The sequence below is a fragment of the Hylobates moloch genome, unplaced genomic scaffold (genome assembly GCF_009828535.3).
Source record: "Hylobates moloch isolate HMO894 unplaced genomic scaffold, HMol_V3 SCAFFOLD_5, whole genome shotgun sequence".
Taxonomy (NCBI): domain Eukaryota; kingdom Metazoa; phylum Chordata; class Mammalia; order Primates; family Hylobatidae; genus Hylobates; species Hylobates moloch.
In genome coordinates, this window is record NW_026652280.1 from 112,864,923 (window position 1) to 112,889,941 (window position 25,019).

The 25,019-nt window shown below is 36.5% G+C and overlaps 1 protein-coding gene across 1 annotated transcript; it reads right to left on the reverse strand.

Moving 5' to 3' along the window:
- Positions 1–561: 561 nt before the first annotated feature.
- Positions 562–22,413, reverse strand: LOC116467944 (bile acid receptor-like). The gene is given in 8 exon segments (XM_032151556.2): positions 562–722; positions 2,416–2,493; positions 2,496–2,514; positions 2,644–2,748; positions 2,848–2,990; positions 9,328–9,468; positions 11,036–11,401; positions 22,362–22,413. Coding segments are annotated over 8 exon segments (1,065 nt in total).
- Positions 22,414–25,019: the final 2,606 nt, after the last annotated feature.

A 25,019-nucleotide genomic window follows, 5' to 3' on the forward strand; every position in this document is an offset into this window, starting at 1 on the left:
ACATATGGAAATCATCATTGTATCTCAAAGCGATATAAGAAAGTGAAACATTATATACAAATTTTTCCATCCAATATAATATTTCATATTGAGTCATATTACCAGTCAGAGTAGTAGAAGGACATTCTTCATTGTAAAATTTTTCCATAGAACAAATAAGACGTCTATCACCACTCCTACTGTGACAATTTGGTGTATAATCTGAATGATTTAATATTCTCACAGAACCTAGTAAAAAGGAAAAATATAAAGCCTGATTTTCTTTCTAATCTTTAAACTCAATCTTTCAGAATCCAGCATAGTTGTTAGATCAGAAATACTCCCAGCAAATGATAGATTTATAATTTTTATTACTGAAACATGAAGTCAAATTAATAGTTTGTACTTTATAGAAAGATTGTATAAGAGACCCTCCAAAAACGTGTTTTCCATGACACTATATAATAAAAAATAGCTTTTTATTAAACTACTTATAAAGAGCTATTATTAAGTATTTTTGCCTATAGTAACTGGCAAAATTAAAATAAAAATACCTCAATGTTATACAATTTGTTGCTAAATTTAACAGTAATTATTAACATTAAAGTTAGAAAGAAATCCATTTTTACTTTCAGAGGCTGATTCTTTCTGACTGTAAAGTTGGGCCCCATGGAGAAATATCACTTCAGTTTTTGATCCCTTCTGTAGTGCAGTTTGATCCTCACTGGTCAAATTTTCAAATCCTTTAAAGAGAAGATCACATAATTGTTTGAAATCGATAATCAAAAGATAATTTTCAGATGTAGTATTTTAACATTTTAAATTATTCATATAATAGTATGAATCCTAAATGCTCCCTTAGAATAATCATAATATGTTATTTCAAATTTGAAATAAATTCTTGATTCCACATGGTAATATTTTGGGGCACTTCTATCAGAACTGAATTATATTTTTCCTATGGCAAGAGCAAATTAAACATAGTTGATTTAGCCTTGAAGAATTTATGTTTACAATGAGATATCTGTACATGTAAATAGACAGCTAAGTTTTGGCCAACAGTGGTTTGATTTTTCAGTATCATACAGGGAATTTTCTTTGTTACATGCTTTATAGGAAAAAAAGTCATTTTCCAAAAATAAACAATTAACCTTTTGTTTGTCTTAACTCTCAAGTCTTTTTTTTTTTTAATTATACTTTAAGTTTTAGGGTACATGTGCACAACGTGCAGGTTTGTTACATATGTATACATGTGCCATGTTGGTGTGCTGCACCCATTAACTTGTCATTAACCTTCAAGTCTTTGAAGTCATTTGAATAATTTCACTTTTTTATTTTTAATTCTTATGGGTATATCGTAGGTATATATATTTATAGGGTACATAAGATATTTCGATACAGGTATACAACGTGTAATAATCACATCAGGAAAAATGGGTATCCATCACCTCAAGCATTTATCTTTCTTTGTGTTACAAATATTCCAGTTATAGTTTTGTGGGGTTTTTTGTTGTTGTTGTTTAGAGACAAAGTTCTCACTCTGTTGCCCTAGAGTGCAGTGGTGTGATCACAGCTCACTGTAACCTGGAACTCCTGGGCTCAAGCAATCTTCTAGCCTCAGCCTTCTGAGTAGCTGGGACCACAGGCACACACCACCAGGCCTGAGATTTTTTTAATTTTTTGTTGAAATGGGGTCTTGCTGTGTTGACCAGACTTGTCTCAAACTCCTGGGCTCAAGTAATTCTCCTGCCTGGGCCTCCCAAAGTGCTGGAATTACAGGTGTGAGCCACTGCATTAGCCTCTTTTAGTTATTTTTAAATGTACAATAAATTATTGTTGACTGTAATCAACATGTTGTGATATCAAATACTAGATCTTATTAACTCTAACTATATTTTTGTACCCATTAACCATCCTTACTCCCCTCACCACACTACTCTTCCTAGCCTCTTTATTTGAATTCTACGCTCTGAGCAGTATTTTTTAATATTTAGGTTTTCACCCATCTGATTAAAGCAGACAAAATAAACACGTTTTTGCATTGAGAGGCAGCTTTGTGAGCCCAGGAGTTTAAGATCAGCTTGGGCAAAATGGTGAAACCCTCTGTCTACAAAAAATACAAAAATTAGCCGAGCATGGTGTGCATGCCTATAGTCCCAGCTACTCAGCAGGCTGAGATGGGAGAATCACGTGAGCCCAAGAATTCAAGGCTGCAGTGAACTGTGATCATGCCACTGCACTCCAGCCTGGGCAACAGGGTAAGACCCCGTCTCAAAAAAAAAAAAAAAAAAAGAAAAAAAAAGAAAAAAGAAACAAAACGTTGGTGAAAAAATAGAGGGTTTTTTCCTTTTCCTAAAATATCCACTTCCCTTAAAACAGGGAACTTTTTATAAAATTAGCTTAAGTATTAAATTAATTTTTCCCAAAGGTAATTACGTGGGAGCCCCTTGGTAAAATTCATTAGCCCACGTATGTGTAAGACTGCTGTCTCTGAGAGTCGCAAAAAGCTCAGTCAGGATTTGCATGTTCCTGCAGCTAACCCATAAAAAAGCAATAAGATTAATGAATTTTATTTTTTCAAGTATCTTTTGAAATTTTAAACTGTTACGCTTGTGCCTTTGTTTCCCAACATAATTATACATTATTTCTTTCACTAATGAACACATACAAATTTGTTTCTTCTAAAGGAATGCTATATTTTTGATGAGCAGCCACAATGTTATTAATGAGTTGATGTTCCTCTTGAGTTAGTTCCATGCTTTCCTGAATCTATAAGAAAATACAGGAGGAAAATTATAAATATAGAATTCATAGTTATTAAACAAAACACCATAATTAAAGAAACAAATTTTATAAGAAAAGCCTTGCCACTTTTCCAGATCTAGTGGTGGATGATAGAAATGTGTTGTCTACTCCTTCCTCTTCCACTTTGATGTTAGAGTAAAAATGATTCTTCTGCTTAAAGTTCTTTTGAAGTCTCTTTGATTTACATTGGATTTCTGTGAGCAAACCTGTGTTATTACAAAATTCATATAAAATGTTTTTGATATGACAGATAACATGATAGGATTAAAATTCTCTTATATTGTGCACATATATATACATATATCATCATAGACTTGTCTTTTTACAAAGAATCCTTCTTTGGGGCAAGTATGTACATAGCAATTACATTTACTACATAACTTTCTCCTTTTCATTCCACAACTATCTTGTCTACTTAAAAGTACATAGTGATCCTAGACATAAATTATACATTAATTTTGCATCTCCAAATTATAAATTTAGACTTTTTAATATTAGAACAATTTTCACGTTAATTATATTTTGGAAACAACATAAAATATCAACTCATAAAGCAGTTAAACTACCTTAGCTACAGGCTTTTATCTTTGATTTTTACATCATATGGTCAAGAGAGTATCTTGTGATGTTCAAAATCAGCTCAGTCAATTTTTTTCTTATAATCAAGACAAGGCAGTGGACACTCTTTATAAAGTGAACAATTTTTATTTTTGGCTTGCCACCTTTACACATCTTTGAATCTTCAACTAGAACTTCTACCTGAAGAGCAACAGTTGTTGTAAATAACTACTAAAACTAACCAAATATTAATCTTTATCATTTATTATGTTCATCATTTTTTCCTAAGTGTTTAAAACATACCAATCACATAAAAAGTATATCAAGAGCTGAGGTAGAAAAAAAAAAAAAAAGCCTTAGCCTCTTTCTAAATTATTTCATTATTTTGTTGGGAAACAAGAATATATCAAAATACGAAGCCATTTAAAGAATATCAAATATTAAAACATTAGAACTGAATACACAAATGCAAAAATTATATAAAGAAAAGGAGTCATTAGAATCAGAGGGAATTAATTGTGGGGAGGCTTACTAAAGATGTATATTTTAAGAGGTTTTAGTTATGAGAAAGAAGAGTACCCTAAAGGAAAAGGGAATGGCAGAGAAGTGAAGATAAGTCATGAAAGGGTGGAAAATAAATTCATAAAATCTTACACAGGCACAAGAGGAAATGGTGGTAAAGAATTTCGACTACAGAAAGATTTCAAATTAACAATTAACTGTTTGGAAAGAGAAATTATAGACTCCTTTAAAGAAAGGGGCCATGCAGGAGTTTGAGAACAGCCTGGGCAACATGGTGAAACCCTATCTCTGCAAAAAATATAAAAATTAGCCAGACATGGTGTGTGTGTCTGTAGTCCCAGCTACCCAGGAGGCTGAGGTGGGAGGATCACCTGAGCCCAGGAGGTCGGGTCTTCAGTGAGCTGTAATCACACCACTGCACTCCACAGACTGAGCAACAGAGTGAGATCCTGTTTCAAAAAAAAGGAAAAAGAAAAAGAAAAATAAGAAGCCATGTCAAAATGGAGTCCATGATATATGGGAAAAGGGCATGTTTTTAGTTACATTCAAAGCAAGAAATGAGACTCATAGCTTGGTGCCTGTACGTAATATTGATGACAACTTAAAGGAAACAAGTCAACCTTTTTGGACAGCACAAAATAAAATGGTCATCTAAATGGGTGAAAAAATTCTTTAAAAGCAAGTGTTCTTAATGCATTTATATCTCTTCAACTGAAAAACATTAGTTTCTATAGAACTGAACTATAGTCTGATATTGGAGGAATAGTAGATAATAAGGGAAATGTCATTAGAAGTCAGAATGCTTCATAATGATTTTCAAAAAGAGGCAGAAAGATAAATTCATACAAACTAAACCTGAACAATTTGTTTATGGAAACTCAAAAGGAAAAGCAATAATCAGTGAAACCCAGTATAAATTAACAGAACAACTAATCATGTCAGCTTAATTTCAATTCTGTCTTGGACAGATGCTTAGAATGGAAGATCAAGGAAATACTTTAGACAAAGCATATAAGGAATTTAACACATCATTTCACAAGTCCTCTTGATATATGCTTAGAGCCAGAATGGAGATGTAGGTTGGATTCAAGATTGTTGGTGTAAAGTAATAACTACTTGAGGAACCATATTCAAAGAAAGTTGATAAATAGATAAATGCCAGTCTATAAGAATATTTTTAATGGTAAGTCATAAGGTTTCACATTTCATCTAGTTCTAGACAATATTTTAAACCACAATATGGATCAAATTGTCAATGTTATCTTAAAGAAATAACCCAAACATCATATGACAAAAAAAATTTTAAAAGCTCTTCAGACTGAATATTATGCTGAAATATAACAAAGGAAAAGTTTACTGAAGATAGATATTAAGACCTGCACATGATATCAGTCCCTGACTTTTCCAGTGCTCTTTAGCAGGAAGTGCTAGTATCTTTAACCTGCAAGGTCGGCTTTGCAATGTTTCTGAACCAATCTTGAATAACATGAAGGAGGACACAGTCACACACATTGTATTTCTGACTGTAGCACCACATAATGTTTAACATAACCAATACTGGAGCTGGTCAGCATGCCTGGGTTTGAATGTTGGCTCTACCACCTAGTTAGCTATGTGACTCTATGACTTGCTTTCCTCATGCATAAAATGGAATGATAAAATGCGTATTTCATTGTGGTTATAGTGAGAATTAAGTAAGATATGTGGAAAACGGTCGGTTCTATTTTTTATTTTTATTAGCTTTCTGTTCAGCTCCCCAGTGAGAGTGAAACCTTCTCTTGAGCCCTCGCCTATTTTTCTAGTGGCCTATAAACATTCTTAGATCTCACCAGCTCCCCTGAAAGTAGAGGACTTGGTCTCCTATGTCTGCAACCTTTGGCTAGGATCTTAATTCACTAATAATCTGGAACCATGACATTACAACTCATCTCACTTCAAATGACTTCCACTACCTGGGATATCCTACGGTAATCATACCTCAGAGTGTGGTTAGGGGACACCCTTGCTAATAAATCAAATTTGTCCTTGGCATACAACTTTTGAACTCTAGAGTGAACTGGTTAGTAACAGTAAATTAATAGCAGTACATGTACAAGCAAAAGGAGGTAGTCTGTCAACTCTTAGCTCAATATAAGATAATAGTTTCAGGGTCCAGACTTACTAGCAGCCAGTAAGATTGAGCTGAGATTAAAACAGAGAAAAAGGATCTATAGTGCAGCCACCTTTAAAAGCCAATGTGTTCTTAAACTATATTAATATACCCATAGTACCTAGAAAGACTGAATTCCTCTCTGCTTTGCACATGTTTGATTACCATGTTTGGTAGTGGACATGATACTTTAAAATGAGAGAAAGGAATTCATGAGGAACAAGATAGCTATATTCAGATACTTAAAGTATCATCATATGGCAAGGGAATTAGGACTCCACAGGAAAGAAAATAATGTTGTACAGGCTCTGTTTGTACAGGCTTCTATAACTACTTACGAAACTGAAAAAAAGAAAAAGTATATTACTTCAATTTAATGGTGAGTGTAGTATGAATATCTATGGTAATGGTGGCAGGATCATAAAAACAAAGTCATGCATTACTTTAGGGCAAACTTGGGGCAACCCTCAAATCACTAGGTCTTGACAATTTCAAATTTTACCTGAGTCCCATGCTCCTATAAAATAGCGAAAGCTAAAGGAATCTTCCCATCCTTTTATGTTCTGGAAAATGGCTTCCTGCAAAGAACTACCTTTCCCAATCTGACTTAGGTAAGACTCGTGGATGCCCCTTTGTTTACCTATGACAAAGCCAGACGCAGACCGTGCAAATTCACATTCTCTGCTTCCTGAATGATTATCTTAACTGTTTTATCCCCACTGATCAATCAAAACATAATATGTATTAATCAAACTTTGGCTAACCTTCATTTCTTGCTCCAGGCCCTGAAACTTTGATCCACCCTAAGCCTGAGCCAGCAAACATAGCTTTCTGAGACTAGGCTAGACTCAGAGTAAAACATTCTCTGATACATTATCTGATCATATCACCTTTTTATCCTACTCTATAATCAGTTCTTTCTAGCTTTATTTATTCCTTTCTATAAACTCTTCTTTGCCTAACTCTTGAATGGCTTGTATATCTTTTAACTACAGCATTCGTCCTATTGCAGTAGTCCCCCTTGCCCTATTGCAAAAGTCCCTTCCCCCCTTGCACGGCGCCTTTCAAATAAAATATCTCCATTGTTCTGTGTTTTATTTGACACATATAGATTTAAGCAGACTTAAGTCTAGAGAGATATGCACATTGTTCTGTGAACACATCTCTCAGATAAATAGGCACCAAATGCTTGAGAAGCAAGTGTACTAGCTTGGTGTACTCCATAGGAATCACAAAGTTTTAATGATATGCTGATTACTTTACTGGGACTCCTGTATTCCATGAAGATAGGAATGTACTGTGTATTTAATACTTTTGGTTCATCTTTTTTCCAGTTCCATCATTTCAGTTGTATGCTTATGGAATGAAACCAAGCCACATAAAAATCCAGGGCTTTCCTGATGAAAACTCCTTTTACCTAGAATATGGGGTCAGACAGCCAGAAATTCAAATATAGAAGGATAAACGAGAGAGAGAGAGAGAGGCATAGAAAGATGCAGCGGGAGACTGGAAAGCATATAAATAACATTTGAATAATGTTTATATTCATATTCCATGACAACTACACTCATATCGATTCTCTTTTTTCAATTTTGGAATAATTCCTTCAAGTTTAGAGGAAAGGAGGACTGATCTCATTTATGGATTGTCCTGGGAGAAAATGAGTTCCTTTTCACATAGGTTTTCAGGTATAGGTTAAAAGATAACTTACCAGGGATTGCTAGGAACTGAATTGCATCCTTCAAAATTCATGTATTGAAGCCCTCACCCCCAATGTGATGGAATTTGGAGATGGAGCCTTTGGGAAGTAATTATGTTTAGATAAGGTCATGAGGGGTGGAGCTCTGGTGATGGGATTTGTGGCCTTCTAAGAAAAGACACTGGTGAGCTTGCTCTTTCTTCTCTCCACTGTGTAAAGACACACAGAAAAGGCAGACATCTGCAAGCTAGGAAGGGAGCCCTCATCAGAACCAAACTGTGCTGGCACCCTGATCTCAGACTTCCTGCCTCCAGAATTGTAAGACAATAAATTTCTTTTTAAACCACCCAGTTTATGGTATTTCTTATGGCAGCACAAGCTAACTAAAACAGGGCTAAAGTAAAGGATTCAGGCTAGTTGGACAGGATAACCTTAAGATCTATAACATTTCTAAAATTTTAAGTAATAGGAATCCTTTTGATGAAGAACTTTGACAAAAGAGATTGGGTTTTATAATAATAATCAGTATGAAATAAAAGGAATATTGCATGGGCATTTATTGCACAAGAGTATAGCTTAATAAAAAAAATGAAGATTATTATGACAGCTAAAGATAAATTGACCAAAAAGAGAGAATGAAGAAATGGCCAGGAAACTAATATAATAGCATAAATGCAAAATAATAAGAGTTTGAACAAGCCTAGATTAGACATGAAAAGAAAACATTAATAGTACTCTTTAAAGAAAAATTAGCTGGGCATGATGGGATGCCTATAATCCCAGCACTTTGGAAGTCTGAGGTGGGAGGATCACTGAGCCCAGGAGTTTGAAAGCAGTTTGGGCAATAAAGCAACGTCTCATCTCTACACAAGAATTTTATTTTAATTAGCCAGATATGGTGGCATGTGCCTGTGGTCCCAGCTACTCAAGAAGCTAAGGCCAGAGGTGGAAGCTGCAGTGAGCTGTGATTGCACCATTGCACTCACAGCTTGGGTAACAGAGCAAGCCTTGCCTAGAAAAAAAAAAAAAAAAGAGGGAGGGAGGGAAACAAGAAAAAAATTAATTTAAAAATTAAGCCACAAGGAATAGGAGAAATTGAGGAAATTATGTCAAAATTGTAGTACTACTGTAAGGATTAAATAACATCATATAATCTAAGCAAAAAACACAGTGAACATAGAAGGGATTCAAAAAGATTACATACTCTTCTGCCTATAGAGTTGAGTTTTAACACTTGTGTGTTAATTACCAGCAGATGCTACATAACTAGGTATCTTGTAAGCTTTTGGAAACTACTGACTTAAAATTCTGCTCTTTCTAGATGCAATACATGACTTTAGGTTAAGTAACATGAAAATACAAAGATTTTCAATTAAGAAGAAAATGTGATTATTTCCAAAATTAGAGCAAGATAGTATGGAGCAGGGTCTATGGAAATAATTACTTACATTCGTAACTGGCCATCCAAATTGAGTAGTTTGCTAGAGAAATAGCTTAAATCCAAACAAATAAGTAGACATTCAAAATGACAACCTGAAGAATGCATTAAGTTCTCAGTAAGGTAAAAAAAAAATCAAAATCCGCCTCAGAAAAAAGCAAAACACATGGCACTTACATTCTGCCAACATTCTTACTGCCTTACACTTTTTCAGTCTGCACTCTTGACATTTTCTACGCATGTACATGTCCGTTTTACAGTGACTACCATTCCTGCAACTATATACTGCATTTTTGTTGATGCTACGTTGAAAAAAACCTAATAACAAAGTTTTAAAATTTTTTGCCATAGGTATTTCTAGTTAATTATTTTTATTAATATATGCCTTCATATTAATCAAGTTAACTAAATTATTTCAATAAAATGTTTTTTCGCTCAATAAGTTTGTTTGATATACATTTATCTGGATAGTTGTCTTAATCCTCTCCTGATTCATGTATTCTATTCCAAGGTTATTCCTTTCAGTAATCACATCTGGAAATTAAACTCAATAGCTCTATTACATTAAGTCAACTCTCTATTTTACTGTGGTTATATCAGCTAAAAGCATTTTTTAAACTACATTTTACAGAATATCAAGATTTAATGAAGCATCTCTCAAGACTTCCTTTAAAGAATAGGTGGTCATGTAAAATAAAACTATAGAGAAAATCTTTTTTCTTCTCTCACATTTCCACTCAACCCACAAAGGAAGAAATATTCTGCCAAACTTACTTCCCTACATATGTCTCTTTTTTAGCACTTTCCCAGATGAGAAAGTGTTGCTAGTTTATTTGGACTGAGACATTGAGGGGGCCATGTTTGGCAGGGGGAGAGGGAGGTCTACATTCTCTCTTTCACTTTCTAAATCCATGCATAGTAGTTCCTCTTCATATTTCCTCCTTCAATTCCTGTTCTTATGCAATAATCCCTGCTATCTTTTTCTTCCATTCCAAGCAGTGACGTCAATAAACTTAGTCAATATCCCTCTTAAAGTCCAGCCATATCGTCTTTTTCCATAGACACTTGAGAGTGGGAGTTGCAGGATTTAGATGCAACAAAAAGAGTAAAAAGTTCAACTTTGGTTTCCAGAACTATGTCTCATTTGTCAATCTAGTTTTAATAGCAAGGCCTTGCATTTCAAGAGTAAGCAAACATGTGCCCAGCTATTCTGTTCACAAAGCTGTTACTTCATTTCCCATAGTCTTCATTTAGCTATTCTTTGTAAGGGGTGACCTGTAAGATTGTAACAGTGCAACTTCACTCTGAACCTCTACCAGACATGTTTTCCTACTATGTTGACCTAATGATTCGCAAGTTCTCTTCCCAAACTGCATTTTTTAATAAAAGCCAGGCAGGAGTATTTCAAAACCTCAAATTTTATCAAGGACTGTTTCACTCTTGGAAAATGCAATGGTCTTCACTTTCAGACCTTTAATTTGTTTTTGCAAAGCATTAAAAAATATAGACTCTTATAAGTCATTCAATTCAAATTTCCTCCAAATGCATGAATTATAGCAACCACATAAAAAGATGTGATAGTAAACATTCAGATCTTTTAAAACATCATTTTCTCTTCCAACACGAGACTGATCTAGGAATATGGAAACCTTCTACTCTGTAAATATCAAATTATACATTTAAATGTAAAAGTCCTCATGAAAAATGAAAAATATATAAACTTCACATTCATTCCATTTTCATGTCTTTGATCCCACAGATTGATCCATTTAAACACAGCATGGCTCTCCCTGGTTTTAACTCTCATACTTTAAAAAGTAAGAGTATTCTCACATGCCTAAAATTTTGTACTAAGATTTCAATTTTATTTTAATCTTATCCTTACCTTTGTAACCTTCACAAGTAAGTGCATTATAATGATATCCTGATGCTTTATCACCACAAACTACACAGAATTCTTCCTGTCCCTTATTTCTCAAGGAAAAATAGGTTGGTCTGGACCTTTTTATTCCAGGGTATCCATCTTCAGCATCATGAGCAACCACATAAGTGGGTTTATTTAATTCACAGGAACTAAATCCACACTGCCCACCATCACTGTACTGTGGATCCAATCTGTAAGTGTTGAAATGACTTTGTAAAGATTCAGACTGTAAAGCTGGAGGAAACTGAGCAGTAGAATACTGGCAATAAGGTGATTTTTGAAAATGAGTGTCATGCAGCTGATAACTAATTTGTTCTGGTAAAATATCTAGTTTTTAAGACATGAAAAAGAACAAATGGTAAAAAGTCAAAATTTCCTAATTGTTTTCAAATTTCAAAGTGTTTAATGCTCAACAAGCAAAGTTAGTTCAACAAATCCACTACATCCCAGAAGCTTTCTGTCCAGCATGATGGACAGACAGTAAACAACTGATACATGATAAATGCTACCATCCCAGAGGTATGCAGAGGTTGCTCAGGAGCTATGAGAAAGGGTAATCATTGTTCATAGCTTACATACCAATCCATTCTCCCTCAAGTGAAAAATAATATGTCCTAGAGTTTGGAACAGAAGAAGGTTTTCCCCACCTTCTGCATTTCCCTTGTGGATACAATTAGTTTCAGTGTATTCCGGTCAAGAACAATATGAATTAATAAATTATTTCACTACCTCGCAAAGATATCAAACTAAAATACACTTTTACCAGTTATCTGCTTATTTCAAACAAAAGAAAAATTTTGTTTGAACTCTTCATTTGCTATATCTCAATGCCCTCCATTGCCATTTGTAGCCAGATTTAAATTACTAGTTTTAATTTTGTTGTTTATCTGAGTAAATTTACCTAATTCACAGGGTCACTGTAAGAATGAAATGAAATATAGTCATGCAATGCATAAAGACATTTGGGTAAATAATGGACCACACATACAACAGTGGTCCAATAATATTATAATGGGGCTGAAAAATTCCTGTCACCTGGTGATGTCATAACCATCCTCACATGTTTGTGGTGCTGTTGGTGTAAACAAACCTACTGTGCTGCCAGTCATGTAAAAGTATAGCACATACAATTATGTACAGTACGTAATACCTGATAGTGATAATAAACAACCATGTTACTGGTTTATGTATTTACTATACTATGGTTTTTATCATTATTTTAGTGTGTACTCCTATTTATTAAAAAAAAAAAAAAAAGGTTTAACTGTAAAACAACCTCAGGCAGCTCCTTCAGGAGGTATTCCAGGGAAGGCATTGTTATCATGGGAGAGGACAGCTCCATGTGTATTATTGCCCTGGAAGACCTGCCAGAGGGACAACGATATGGAGATGGAAGATGACTGATGATTCTGACCCAGTGTAAATCTAGGTTAATGCAAGTGTTTGTGTCTTGTCCTTAATAAAAAAGTTTTAAACGTTTTAAAAATTTTTAATAAAAGAAAGTTAAGAATAGGAAAAGGATATAAAGAAAATATTTTCATACAGCTGTACAATGTGTTGGTGTTTTAAGAAAAGTATTATTGCCAAAGAGTCAAAAAGCTAAAAAAATTAAGTTAATAAAGTAAAAAAGTTACAGTAAACTAGAATTGGTTTATTATTGAAGAAAGAAAATACTTTTTTATAATTTTAGGGTAGCCTAAGTATGCAGTATTTATAAGTTCTATAGTAATGTACAGTGATGTCCTAGGCCTTCATATTCACTCACCATTCATTCACTGATTCACTCAGAACAACTTCCAGTCCTGCAAGCTCTATTCATAAGTACCCTATACAAGTGTATCATTTGTTATCCTTTGTACCGTATTTTTACTGAACCTTTTCTATGTTTAGAATAATCTACCAAATACTTACCATTGTGTTACAATTGCCTACAGCGTTAAGTACAGTAATATGCTATACAGGTTTTAGCCCAGGAGCAATAGGCTAGGCTATAGAGCCCAGGTATGTAGTAAGCTATACTCTCTAGGTTTGTGTAAGTACATTCCATGATATTCACACAATGATGAAATTGCCTAAGAATGCATTTCTCAGAACATATGTAAGCAGCACCTGTTATTAAGTGACACATGACTATACATAATTAAAAGCATGTATATACTATAAAATGATACATAATGTATATCATTATTATCAGAAGCTCCCAAACACCAACTTACTTCCTGCTTTCAGGAGAATTACTAAATTTAAAATTTAAAAATTGGCTGTAGAAGGATCCAGGAATACTTAATTGTTCAATGTCTTTAATATGTGTGCTTCCCCTGGTGCTGAATCATTAGACGATTAGACTTATTCTTATCCTCAAAATTCTGCCACCAAGATTGGTAAACATCATAATTTTAATTAATTTACATAAATCATCTACAATCTTACAGTATCCAAAGCAATGCTAAATGTTGAATGAATACCAAATGACAGCCTTATATAAGAACAAAGCTTAACAGTAAAACAATGTGGCTTTCTTTAAAAGAAGAGGACTTTTCTTGGATGACTGTCAAAAAAGACTGTCTCTTTTTCACTACAGTAGAAAACTGGCTGATGTTCTGTTGCCATGGAAATCAGAGTTCAAACTGTAAAAGAAAGCTGCATTTAAGATTAAATTTATATTATAATCTTATTCTTTTTGCAAAAAAATTCCTGTTTCTCTTGCATTCTGTTTTCTTTCTCTTTACCTTTTATAAGAATCTTATGTTAAGATTAAAATGTGAGCCATATGTAGAAAGCTGAAACTGGATCCCTTCCTTACACCTTATACAAAAATTAATTCAAGATGGATTAAAGACTTAAATGTTAGACCTAAAACCATAAAAACCCTAGAAGAAAACCTAGGCAATACCAACCAGGACATAGGCATGGGCAAGGACTTCATGTCTAACACACCAAAAGCAATGGCAACAAAAGCCAAAGTTGACAAATGGGATCTAATTAAGCTAAAGAGCTTCTGCATAGCAAAAGAAACTGCCATTAGAGTGAACAGGCAACCTACAAAATGGGAGAAAATTTTCACAACCTACTCATCTGACAAAGGGCTAGTATCCAGAATCTACAATGAACTCAAACAAATTTACAAGAAAAAAACAAACAACCCCATCAAAAAGTGGGTGAAGGACATGAACAGACACTTCTCAAAAGAAGACATTTATGCAGCCAAAAAACACATGAAAAAATGCTCATCATCACTGGCCATCAGAGAAATGCAAATCAAAACCACAGTGAGATACCATCTCACACTAGTTAGAATGGCCATCATTAAAAAGTCAGGAAACAACAGGTGCTGGAGAGGATGTGGAGAAATAGGAACACTTTTACACTGTTGGTGGGACTGTAAACTAGTTCAACCATTGTGGAAGTCAGTGTGGCGATTCCTCAGGGATCTAGAACTAGAAATACCATTTGACCCAGCCATCCCATTACTGGATATATACCCAAAGGACTATAAATCATGCTGCTATAAAGACACATGCACACGTATGTTTATTGCGGCACTATTCACAATAGCAGAGAGTTGGAACCAACCCAAATGTCCAACAACGATAGACTGGATTAAGAAAATGTGGCACATATACAGCATGGAATACTATGCAGCCATAAAAAATGATGAGTTCATGTCCTTTGTAGGGACATGGATGAAACTGGAAAACATCATTCTCAGTAAACTATCGCAAGGACAAAAAACCAAACACCGCATGTTCTCACTCATAGGTGGGAATTGAACAATGAGAACTCATGGACACAGGAAGGGGAACATCACACTCCGGGGACTGTTGTGGGGTGGGGGAGGGGGGAGGGACAGCATTAGGAGATATACCTAATGCTAAATGACGAGTTAATGGGTGCAGCAAAACAACATGGCACATGGATACATATGTAACAAACCTGCACATTGATAAAAAAAGAAAAAAAAATTCCATATGTCAATGGTCATTTAAATTTCAGTGAATATACTAAACAACAATAATGTTGAATGAAATTAGTAATACTTTAAACTTTTAATAAAACTGTGTAAATTAATTACTTAAATGGTTAATGTTCTGAAAGTAAAGCTTAATTGGACATTTTTAAAAAGTAAATACCAGGGGAATCTTTTGGCAGGAAATCAAGAATAAAATCAATTCAAAGAAGTTCTGTTATTTTAATATGAGTAATATTACTGATAAGATGGCATAACAACAGATTTTTATCATATAGTTTTTAAGGAATATCTGAACTGAAAATTTGAATCTCTTTTGGTCAAGGATGGCTTCTCTGTTTTAAATTCAAACTAATTTTTTTTTTTTTTTTTTGAGACGGAGTCTCGCTCTGTCACCCAGGCTGGAGTGCGGTGGCTCAATCTCGGCTCACTGCAAGCTCCACCTCCCGGGTTCACGCCATTCTCCTGCCTCAGCCTCTCCGAGTAGCTGGGACTACAGGCGCCCGCCACCACGCCTGGCTAATTTTTTGTATTTTTTAGTAGAGACGGGGTTTCACCGTGGTCTCGATCTCCTGACCTCGTGATCCGCCCGCCTCGGCCTCCCAAAGTGCTGGGATTACAAGCGTGAGCCACCGCGCCCGGCCAAATTCAAACTAATTTAATAGTTGATTAGTATGAGTGAACTTACCATTATTACATTTGAAGAACATTTTAGGAAGTTTTAAAACACACCAATACCCTTTACTAGTAGTCATTTCATAACATGTTGTGAAGAATAAATGAGCAAATACCTGTAAATGCTTATCAGATGCCTAAAACATATAAAGTGTTCAAAAAATGTTCATTATTGTTGTCATTGTTATTATTTAAGACATTTTTGTGCTTTTTGGTTGGAGATAGTAGGTTTAAGTTTTGTCACACTTACTACTTTCATCTTATTTAACAAAGACGTGTCATCAAATCAAATTCACCAAAGAATCCCTATAGCACATTTTATGTTTTATTTACTTATTTTAGAGAGAGAGTCTCGCTGTGTCACCCAGGTAAGTGTACAGTGGTGCAATCATAGCTCACTGCAACCTGGAACTCCTAGGCTCAAGCAATCCTCCTGCCTCAGCCTTCCCAGCAGCTACCACACCACCATGCCCAGTTATTCTTACGTATATTTTTTTGCAGAGGCAGGGCCTTTGCTATATTGCCCAGGCTGGTCTCAAATTCCTGGCCTCAAGCAATTCTTCTGCCTTGGCTTCCAGAGGCAGATTGGGATTACAGGCATGAGCCACTGCACCTCACCTTACAGCATGTTTTACAGGGAAAAAAATGTCTACTGATACCTGAAAAATGTTCACATTGTTTAGAAATTACATTACAATTATAAAGCTTTATTAAAAATATATACAACCTTGCAAATGGAAAAGCAGAAGCCTTGGCATCAGTCCAGCAGAGAAATTTGACTATACCATCACTATGAACCCATTCAGGAGTAAAGTATAACCCTGCCAGTACTTCTCACACATACACAAACCACTCACAAATTTTTAAAAAGAAAGGAAAAAAAATAAAGTAAGCATGCTTATCTAACCCAACTTTCCAATTTATTAAAAATTGAAGCCACTCTCTTCCTGGGAATTGTGGTTTATATTGTGTACAGAATTTTAAGATTTAGTGTATCTCTGGCTTTTGCCTTCACTCTCTCTTCAATTCACCTGTCTTCCACACTCATATTTATGGATGTTCTAAGGAATGCATCACATGTGACAACAAAAATGACTGGTCAAAAATTATCTGGAATTCTTGTTGTTTAGCCTCGTCTATCTCACTAAAATAGTGATCTCTACTCTCTACCTTCTACTGCATGGGACTGCCTTTGTTAAGCACCAGTGCCACATCAGGTGGGTATCACCCTATCCATGAAATACCATATCCCTAGGTCCACTGCCACCTTCTTTGAGTGGGCACCATGACTAATTCCCAAAGTTCTCACTCTCTTCCACCTCTAGTACCACAATCTGCCTTTAAGAAGCTGAGCCATGCTACAGAAAATGTAAAATCATAGGGATTGTGCTATGACAAAAGTATAATTTCTAATTTTAGTTAGACCCTTAACACCCCTCATTAATCTTTAACCATTGTTACCTCTCCTTCTATAGCAGATTGCAAAAATAGCCATGCATTCTTTCCCTGCCCTAAAGAAGTGGGATTTATTTCTCCACACCATGCTTCTTAAAGTAGGGGATTTGAAATAATAATAATAATAAATATTTCACTACTTTTTGAATGCAGGTTGACCACAGGATTTGCTTTGGCCAATGAGACATTTTGGCATACATGAGCAAGCAGAGATTTAAAAAACACTTGCAGGTTGGAACTTAGAATGATCTTGTAATCCTGTAGCCATGTGAACAAGCCGGGGCTAGCCTGATACAGGATGAGAGACACATGATTCAGTCACCCTCATCACCACAGTTGACAGCCAGCCTACCAACAGACAGACACGTGAGTGAATCCTTCCAGGACAAACTAGACTCAGCCAACCAACCAATCACAAACCAGAATCAGATGAATCTGACCCAGATCAAAACTATCCAGCAGGTTCATGAACAAAATAAATGGTTTTTGTTTTAAGCCACTACGTTTTGGAGTAGTTTATTATGCAACAATAGATTAATGATACACCCTCTGACTCACTTCAGTAATTATTCTAAACATTTGCATCATTCAGTGACTGCTCCTACTCTCATCCTTAGCACCTAACTTTATCTCCTTTTTTGTTGGGTAAAACAGACACACTTAACTTCCCACACTTTCCTAACAGCACACTATAGCATAATGGTAAACAGAACTGGTTTTGAAGCCAGATTCCCTGCTCTTCTCTTGGCTCTGAGCACATATAAGCTGTAAGACCTAGACAAAATTACACAACTTCCCTGCATCTCATGTTTCTCCTCTGTAAAAGAAGGGATAATGATAATATCTACCTGATAGAGCTGTTGTGAGAATTATAAATGAAGAGTTTAGATCATTATATTGTATACAGTGAATGCTATGTAAACTACTATTATTTTTACTGTGCACTGGCCAGTGATCCAGAGCTTAATGTTTTTAACAGTTTTACTTACATACCATACTTATATATTCACATATTATGAAATTCACACATTTAAACTATATGTTTCAGACCAGACGCGGTGGCTCATGCCTGTAATCCCAGCAATTTGGGAGGCCGAGGCAGGTGGATCATCTGAGGTCAGGAGTTCGAGACCAGCCTGGCCAACATGGTGAAATTTCATCTCTACTAAAAATACAAAAAATTAGCCAGGCATGGCAGCACGTGCCTGTAGTCCCAGCTACTTGGGAGGCTGAGCCAGAGAATTGCTTGAATCCGGGAGGTGGAGGTTGCAGTGAGCCAAGATCACACCACTGCACTCCAGCCTGGGCAATAGAGTGAGATGGTCTCAATAAATATATATAAATATATTATAAATATATATAAAATATATATTTATAATATATTTATTACATATTTATATGTATAAATATGTAATAAATAAATAAAATAAAGCATACAATAAAATATATGTTTCCGTGTTTTTTAGTACATTCAGAGTTGTACAACCATCACCACTATCTAATTTTAGAGAATTTTTATCAACCCAAACACAACTTCATTTTGAGACCTGAAGTCCTAAGGTGGATCTGAGCCAACTCCTTGGGAAAAGGCCAAGAATACAACAGGGAAGATCAAATATGAATGCTGGTCCAATGAACAGGAGCAGAACTGTAAACAAGAGATGAAGCCAAGAATCGGAGTCAGATGGGAATATGGTTAGATATATTTTGACGAATAGTGAAAAGTGGGAGAGGATAGGACACAAGCAGCATTAGACCGTCTACAGCTGACATTATCATGTATGCCAGAGTGGCTTAAAGATGTGGAATCAGGGGAAGCTCCTCACTCCCCACATTCAGGTCTACCCTGCCAAGGCTGGCAAATCAAGGGTTTGCCCCAGATCTTTGCCCTCTAAAAGGTCCTAACATATCTTGGTATGCCTTAGTTAAGTTTCTTTGGGTTACAAGTATAACCTTCAAACATCCCCCAAGTTCAGAATCAAGGGGATTGCTTTTCTCTTTAATGTTCTATTAACATAGTCTTTTTTGTTGTTGTTTTGTTTTTTGAGTCAGGGTCTCACTCTGCCACCCAGGCTAGAGTGCAGTGGCATGATCATAGTTCACTGCAGCCTCAATTTCCTGGGCTCAAGTGATCCTCCCACCTCAGCCTCCCTAGTAGCTGGGACCACAAGCACACACACCACACCCAGCTAATTGTTAAACATTTTGTAGAGACAGAGTCTCTTTATGTTGCCCAGGTTCTGTTAACACAGTCTAAGCCCTCATCTTATGTAACTTCGGGGAATTTTGTCTACTCCCCAAGCATTTCTAAGATGCCCTGGGAAATGTTTACATCTTCCACAAACATATTCTTACTGTTTCCTGCCATCTCTTACTCCAGACTACTTCTTTGTTTCTCACAGTATCTCTTCCTACTCTCTCAAAGTCATTTCTCCATCCTGCCAGAGGTATCCCCTTAATACCTTACCCCAAGTATAGACATAGACATCTCCCTAAAATCCCAAAATGCAGGAAATGTTAGGCTATAGTGTTATAAATTTAACTGCTGACTTCAAGATAAAAGAACTACAATAACACAGGAAAGATGATTATTTAAAACAAAACACAGCTATCATTACTCTAGAATCTACTGGCTATACTTGACCCCAGAGGGTTTCTCAGCAGTCACCCCTCAGTTGGTCACAGAATTATAGAATACAGCTTCCCTCTCAAGGTCAGGACTACAGCAGCAGAAGTCCCTTCAAGGCTGTCTTTTCCTCCCCAAACCATAGTTTATCTTTCTCACAGACCCAGCCAGAGAAAAGTCTGTCCTTTTCTACCTATGGGCCACATTTCTTCCTTGAGGATGATTGGCAGTGGGAACGTGCATTGTATTCCGGAAAGCACTCCTGTTTCCTGCCATGCAAAGTATGGTATGGACCCTGGCTCCAGGAAGCCAATACATTATAGTTAACAGTACAGTTCCCAAAGTCTGATTTATTCAGCCTTAACTAGGACCATGCTGTTCACTGACTGTCCTGCTTAGGCACTGCTATGACAGACACAGTATAGTTCCTTTTCACACACTGTCCTCCAGGTTACAGTGAAAAGGACTTCAGATCTGCATGCTTCTCTTCTGGTCTGTTCTTCCAATCTCTTTTGAGCGATTTTTTGTTTGTTCGTTTGTTTTTTAGACAAAGTCCCATTCTGTCACCCAGGCAATCAAACAGTGGTGCAATCTTGGCTCACTCCACTTCCCAGATTCAAGCAATTCTCCTGCCTCAGCCTCCCAAGTAGCTGGGACTACAGGTGTGTGCCACCACGCCCGGATAATTTTTGTATTTTTGGTAGAAATGGGGTTTTGCCATGTTGGCCAGGCTGGTCTTGAACTCCTGGCCTCAAGTGATCTACCTGCCTCACTCAGCCTCCCAAAGTGCTGAGATTACATGCATGAGCCACTGTGCCCATCCTGAGCAAATATTTAAACCAAAGATACACACAACTCCCAAAGAAAATAATGATTATAGTTATCATAGAGCAGCCAAAGTCTGGAATTTGAAGAAAACAATCAACTTTGTAGGCAGCCAGTTCTGTAAAAAATGAAATTGCAGGCAAAAGATGCACATAATTCATACTACTAACCCAAACATGTATCTAAAATGGAGGCATATTAATTTGTTTTCTATCACTGTGTCAGGGCCCTCCCCAAAACATTAAATGGTATTATTCATCACTCAATGATATGGTTTGGATTTGCATCCCCACCCAAATCTCATGTCAAATTGTAATCCCCAGTGTTGGAGGAGGGGCCTGGTGGGAAGTGACTGTATCATGGGGGCAGATTTTCTCCTTGCTGTTCTCATGCTAGTGAGTGAGTTCTCACAAAATCTCATTGTTCAAAAGTGTGTAACACCTTCCCCTTCTCTCCCTTCCTCCTGCTCCAGCCATGAAAGACGTGGCTCCTTCCTCTTTGCCTTCTGTCATGACTGTAAGTTTCCTGAGGCCTCCCAAGCCATGCTTCCTGTACAGCCAGCAGAACCATGGGCCAATTAAACCTCTTTTCTTTATAAATTATCCAGTCTCAGGTAGTTCTTTATAGCAATGTGAGAACAGACTAATACACTCAACATCTCCAAGACTAAAACAGATGACTAAAATACCTATATACAATTCCAAGCATCATTAGTCAATATAGATATAACCTACAGTCCTTAAAATGACAATCTTTCTAGCTCAGGAGATTTGTCCATGTCTACTTTGACCATCTGTGACCAGAGGACAGGATAATACAAGCTCACAGTCCCTTAAATATACTTCCAAAATCCAAAAATATATTAAAATTCAAAGCTTTTTTATAACTCATTTGGCAGCAAACTGACTACCTCACATTATATACAAAAATTAACTCAAAATGGATAAGAAGTCTAAATGTACAAACTAAAACTATAAGACTCTGAGAAAGTAACATTTAGCCTAGGGGTTTTCAAATGGGGGCTTGTTTGCCCACTACAAAATATTTGCTAATTTTGTGAGACATGTTTATTGTCATGGCTGGAAGGAAATGCCACTAGCATCTAGTGAGTAGAGGTTAGAGATGGTGTTAAACATCTTTAAATGCACAGAACAGACTCCACAACAAGGAATTGTTAGGTCTAAAGTGTCAATAGTGCTGGGGTTGAGAAATTCTACTTTAATCTCTAACATTTCTTCATTCACTCCACTGGTTCTCATCTATTTTGCTCCAAATCTTTCACAAGCATGCTGAAAAATTTTGATCAATAAGTAAAAATGTGTGCAGTGGAGTCACAAATTTACTTTTAGCACATGGATGTGCAAAGAAACTTTCGCTGATTTTCTATGACAAATTTGCTTTTTCTTGTGAGCCCCCATACCTACTCCATTAGGTGATATGGGGAAAAAACCTGTAGCTTTTAATTGAGTCTGATAAATTTGGTCTGGTTAAGTAATTGAACAGTCTGTTAAGGTGAATAGGATTCTTGTGTATGATTTAGTCTTTCAGATTTCCCTCTCTTTTCCCTGCTTTAATCTGTGATGGATTGTGGATGTTTGGTGTTGGGGGTGAATAGTGCCCCTCTGTCTCAACCCAACCCTAGCCTTGTGGAGGTGTTGCTGGTCTGAATCCATTCCTGGGCTAGTTTGCTCCATCCTCTCTAGGCCCACTGAGGATCTGGCAAACCTCCCTCATCATACTGGCGATGGTGATGGTAAAGATCTCAAACCTCCCCAGAGCTGTACCACCCATGTTGTCCCATGTTTAGACAATGCTCCTTGGAGTCCTCAGCTCCAGGACCACTTTGGCACCTCCTGAAGTTGCAGTGAACTCCTCTGGTAAGATCCCTAGCCAAATTCTCAGCTACCATTCTCATCTCTGTAGAGCCTGTGAGACCCTCTGGGTGTCTACCGTGTTGCTATCACTATTTTTCCTTTTATGTGGTGGAAGCAGCAGTGATGGTCATGGGAGTAGCTGGCAAGGAGTCTTTCCCTTTTAATTAAAATTAGACACAGATAGCAGACTTTTTGTTTAAAAAGAAATCTAGCTGAGTCGTTGGTTCTAGTTTTCCCCTCAGGTATGTGAAAGAAGCAAGAAGAGCCAAGAGTCTTCTTTTGGTTTAAAAAGGAAATGCTATAATACCTTTTTTGAGTAATAATTATATCATTTTTACTTAGGCAAATATAATGTTATCATTAAGCAATCAATGCGAGATGTAGATAACTTTTAACCATTAAAAAATTTTATTTTTTAAGAGAAGTTTTAAGTTCACAACAAAACTGAGGAGAAAGAACAGAAAGTTCCCATATACTCCCTGTCATTTCATTTAGAGAAATCAACCTTATATGTATATATTAGTTTCCTAGGATTGCTATAACAAATTACCACTGTGTGGCTTAAAACAACAAAAATTTATTCTCTCACAGTTATAGAGACCAAAAGTCTGCAATCAGGGTGCCAGCAGGGTTGGTTACTTTGGAGTTTCTGATGGAATTCATTCCATGCCTCTCTCCTAGCTTCTGATGGCTACAGGAAATCCTTCACATTCTTTGGCTTATAGACACCACTCCAGTTTCTGCCTCCATCTTTACATGACATTCTCTCCTGTGTGTCCCTGTGTGTCTTCTTCTTTTGTTTCATAAGAACATCTGTCATTGGATTTACAGCCCCCTCTAATTCAGGATGAGTTCATTTCGAGATCCCTTCCTTAATTATATCTTCAAAGACCTTTTTTCCAAATAAGGCCACATTCACAGGTACTGGGAGTTATAGCTTGGACACATCTTTTAGGGAAACACAATTCAATCTACTACAATGTGTATTTAAACCTTTTAGAAAATAGGGAATTCAATTAAAATATTATTACCAGGACAAGAAATTATTAAGACAACCAACCAGAATTACAGAATTTTAGATATGAAAGGTTACTTTCAGAGGCCACAGCAACAATCTCTGAAGTCACAGTGTCTTACAAGACTCTTCATTAAAATTAATATTTACAAGGATAATTTTATGATACAAACTAGTATCTATTTACTGACCTTCTTGGAGAAGACTAAACATTTCTCCTTATCTTGTTAGTATTTCTTTCACCATAATTATGAAAGCCTGTGGTTTTTCAAGCCTAAGTCCTAGAAAACCAGCCATTAATTGGCAGCAATAGGGGAAAAAACCAGCTCTGAGAGCTCAAAACTGACCATACGGGAAAGGAGAAAGGAGTAAAATAGGATACTTAATAAATGCAGTATGGGACATGAAATGCTTTCCATCTATGCTTCCCACCATAGATGATAAGTTTCTATAAAGATTTACATTTTGAATTATTGAAAATTTTTTCCAGAGGTGGCATTAACAGGTATGGTATGGATGTGTGGACATGACTCAAAGGAGCTATGTGAGTGGTACTGGCCAGATAAAGTACAGTAGCTCTGCCCTTGCCTCTGTTACTAGACCAACGGGGTCACCTTCTACTTGCAGAGCCCTGTACTCCCATACTTCTGCAGCATTTCTCATGTTCAGTGACAAAAGTAAGCCTGTTATCCTGTCTGTGTGGTATGGCTATAGCAATGGGCATGGTATTGGAAGAGGAATTTGCAATAAAATATATAAGCCCCTCCCTCACTGGAGTTCAGGTGTGGCAGGAAAACTGCCTTGTGGGTCAGATTTGGCATTTCGATCCTCAAAGGATCACTGGGGCAAGGTATATACCCAAAAAGAAGCAGAAGTGGAATTGTAAATAGGGTAGTCTGAGAGTTGAGCATAAAGTTAGGGAGACCCACAATTGCTTTCTGGCCCAAAGAGTAAGAGTGAAATAATAAGGAGCAAATGTAGCCAAGAAACAGGAGACGGACGGAAATTAGACCAGAATGAAAATAATTCTGAACAAGTAAAAGAGGTCTTGGGTAATTTGTATAATTTCCACAAAACAACACTAAGGATTGGTTTATTGATGGGTGAGGTGAAAGTGTTGGATTATCCTGAAATTTAGAAATCCCTTCAACTTCATGCCTCCCCAGTTATACTTCTGCGTATCTACCCAGAAGAACTGAAGGCAGGGACTTAAAGAATATTTGTACACTCATGGTCATAGTGTGACTGGGTAAGTCCCACTGCTCAGCACTCAGAGGCCAAATACAGGAGAAGCAAGGTGTGGTGAAAGAAGAGCAACTTTAGCATTAGCAACTAATGCTAGCAGTTGGGGAATGGCCAAAGGGCATTCTGGTTACAAATCCGGTGCCCCAGGTGAGGAACTGTGTATTTTGATCGACTCAACCTGTACACCTGGTTTCCAATGAGTGGAGCAATTGGCTGTGGCGTGCACCAGGGCTTACCCACCCATGCTACCAGGCAGGACAGAG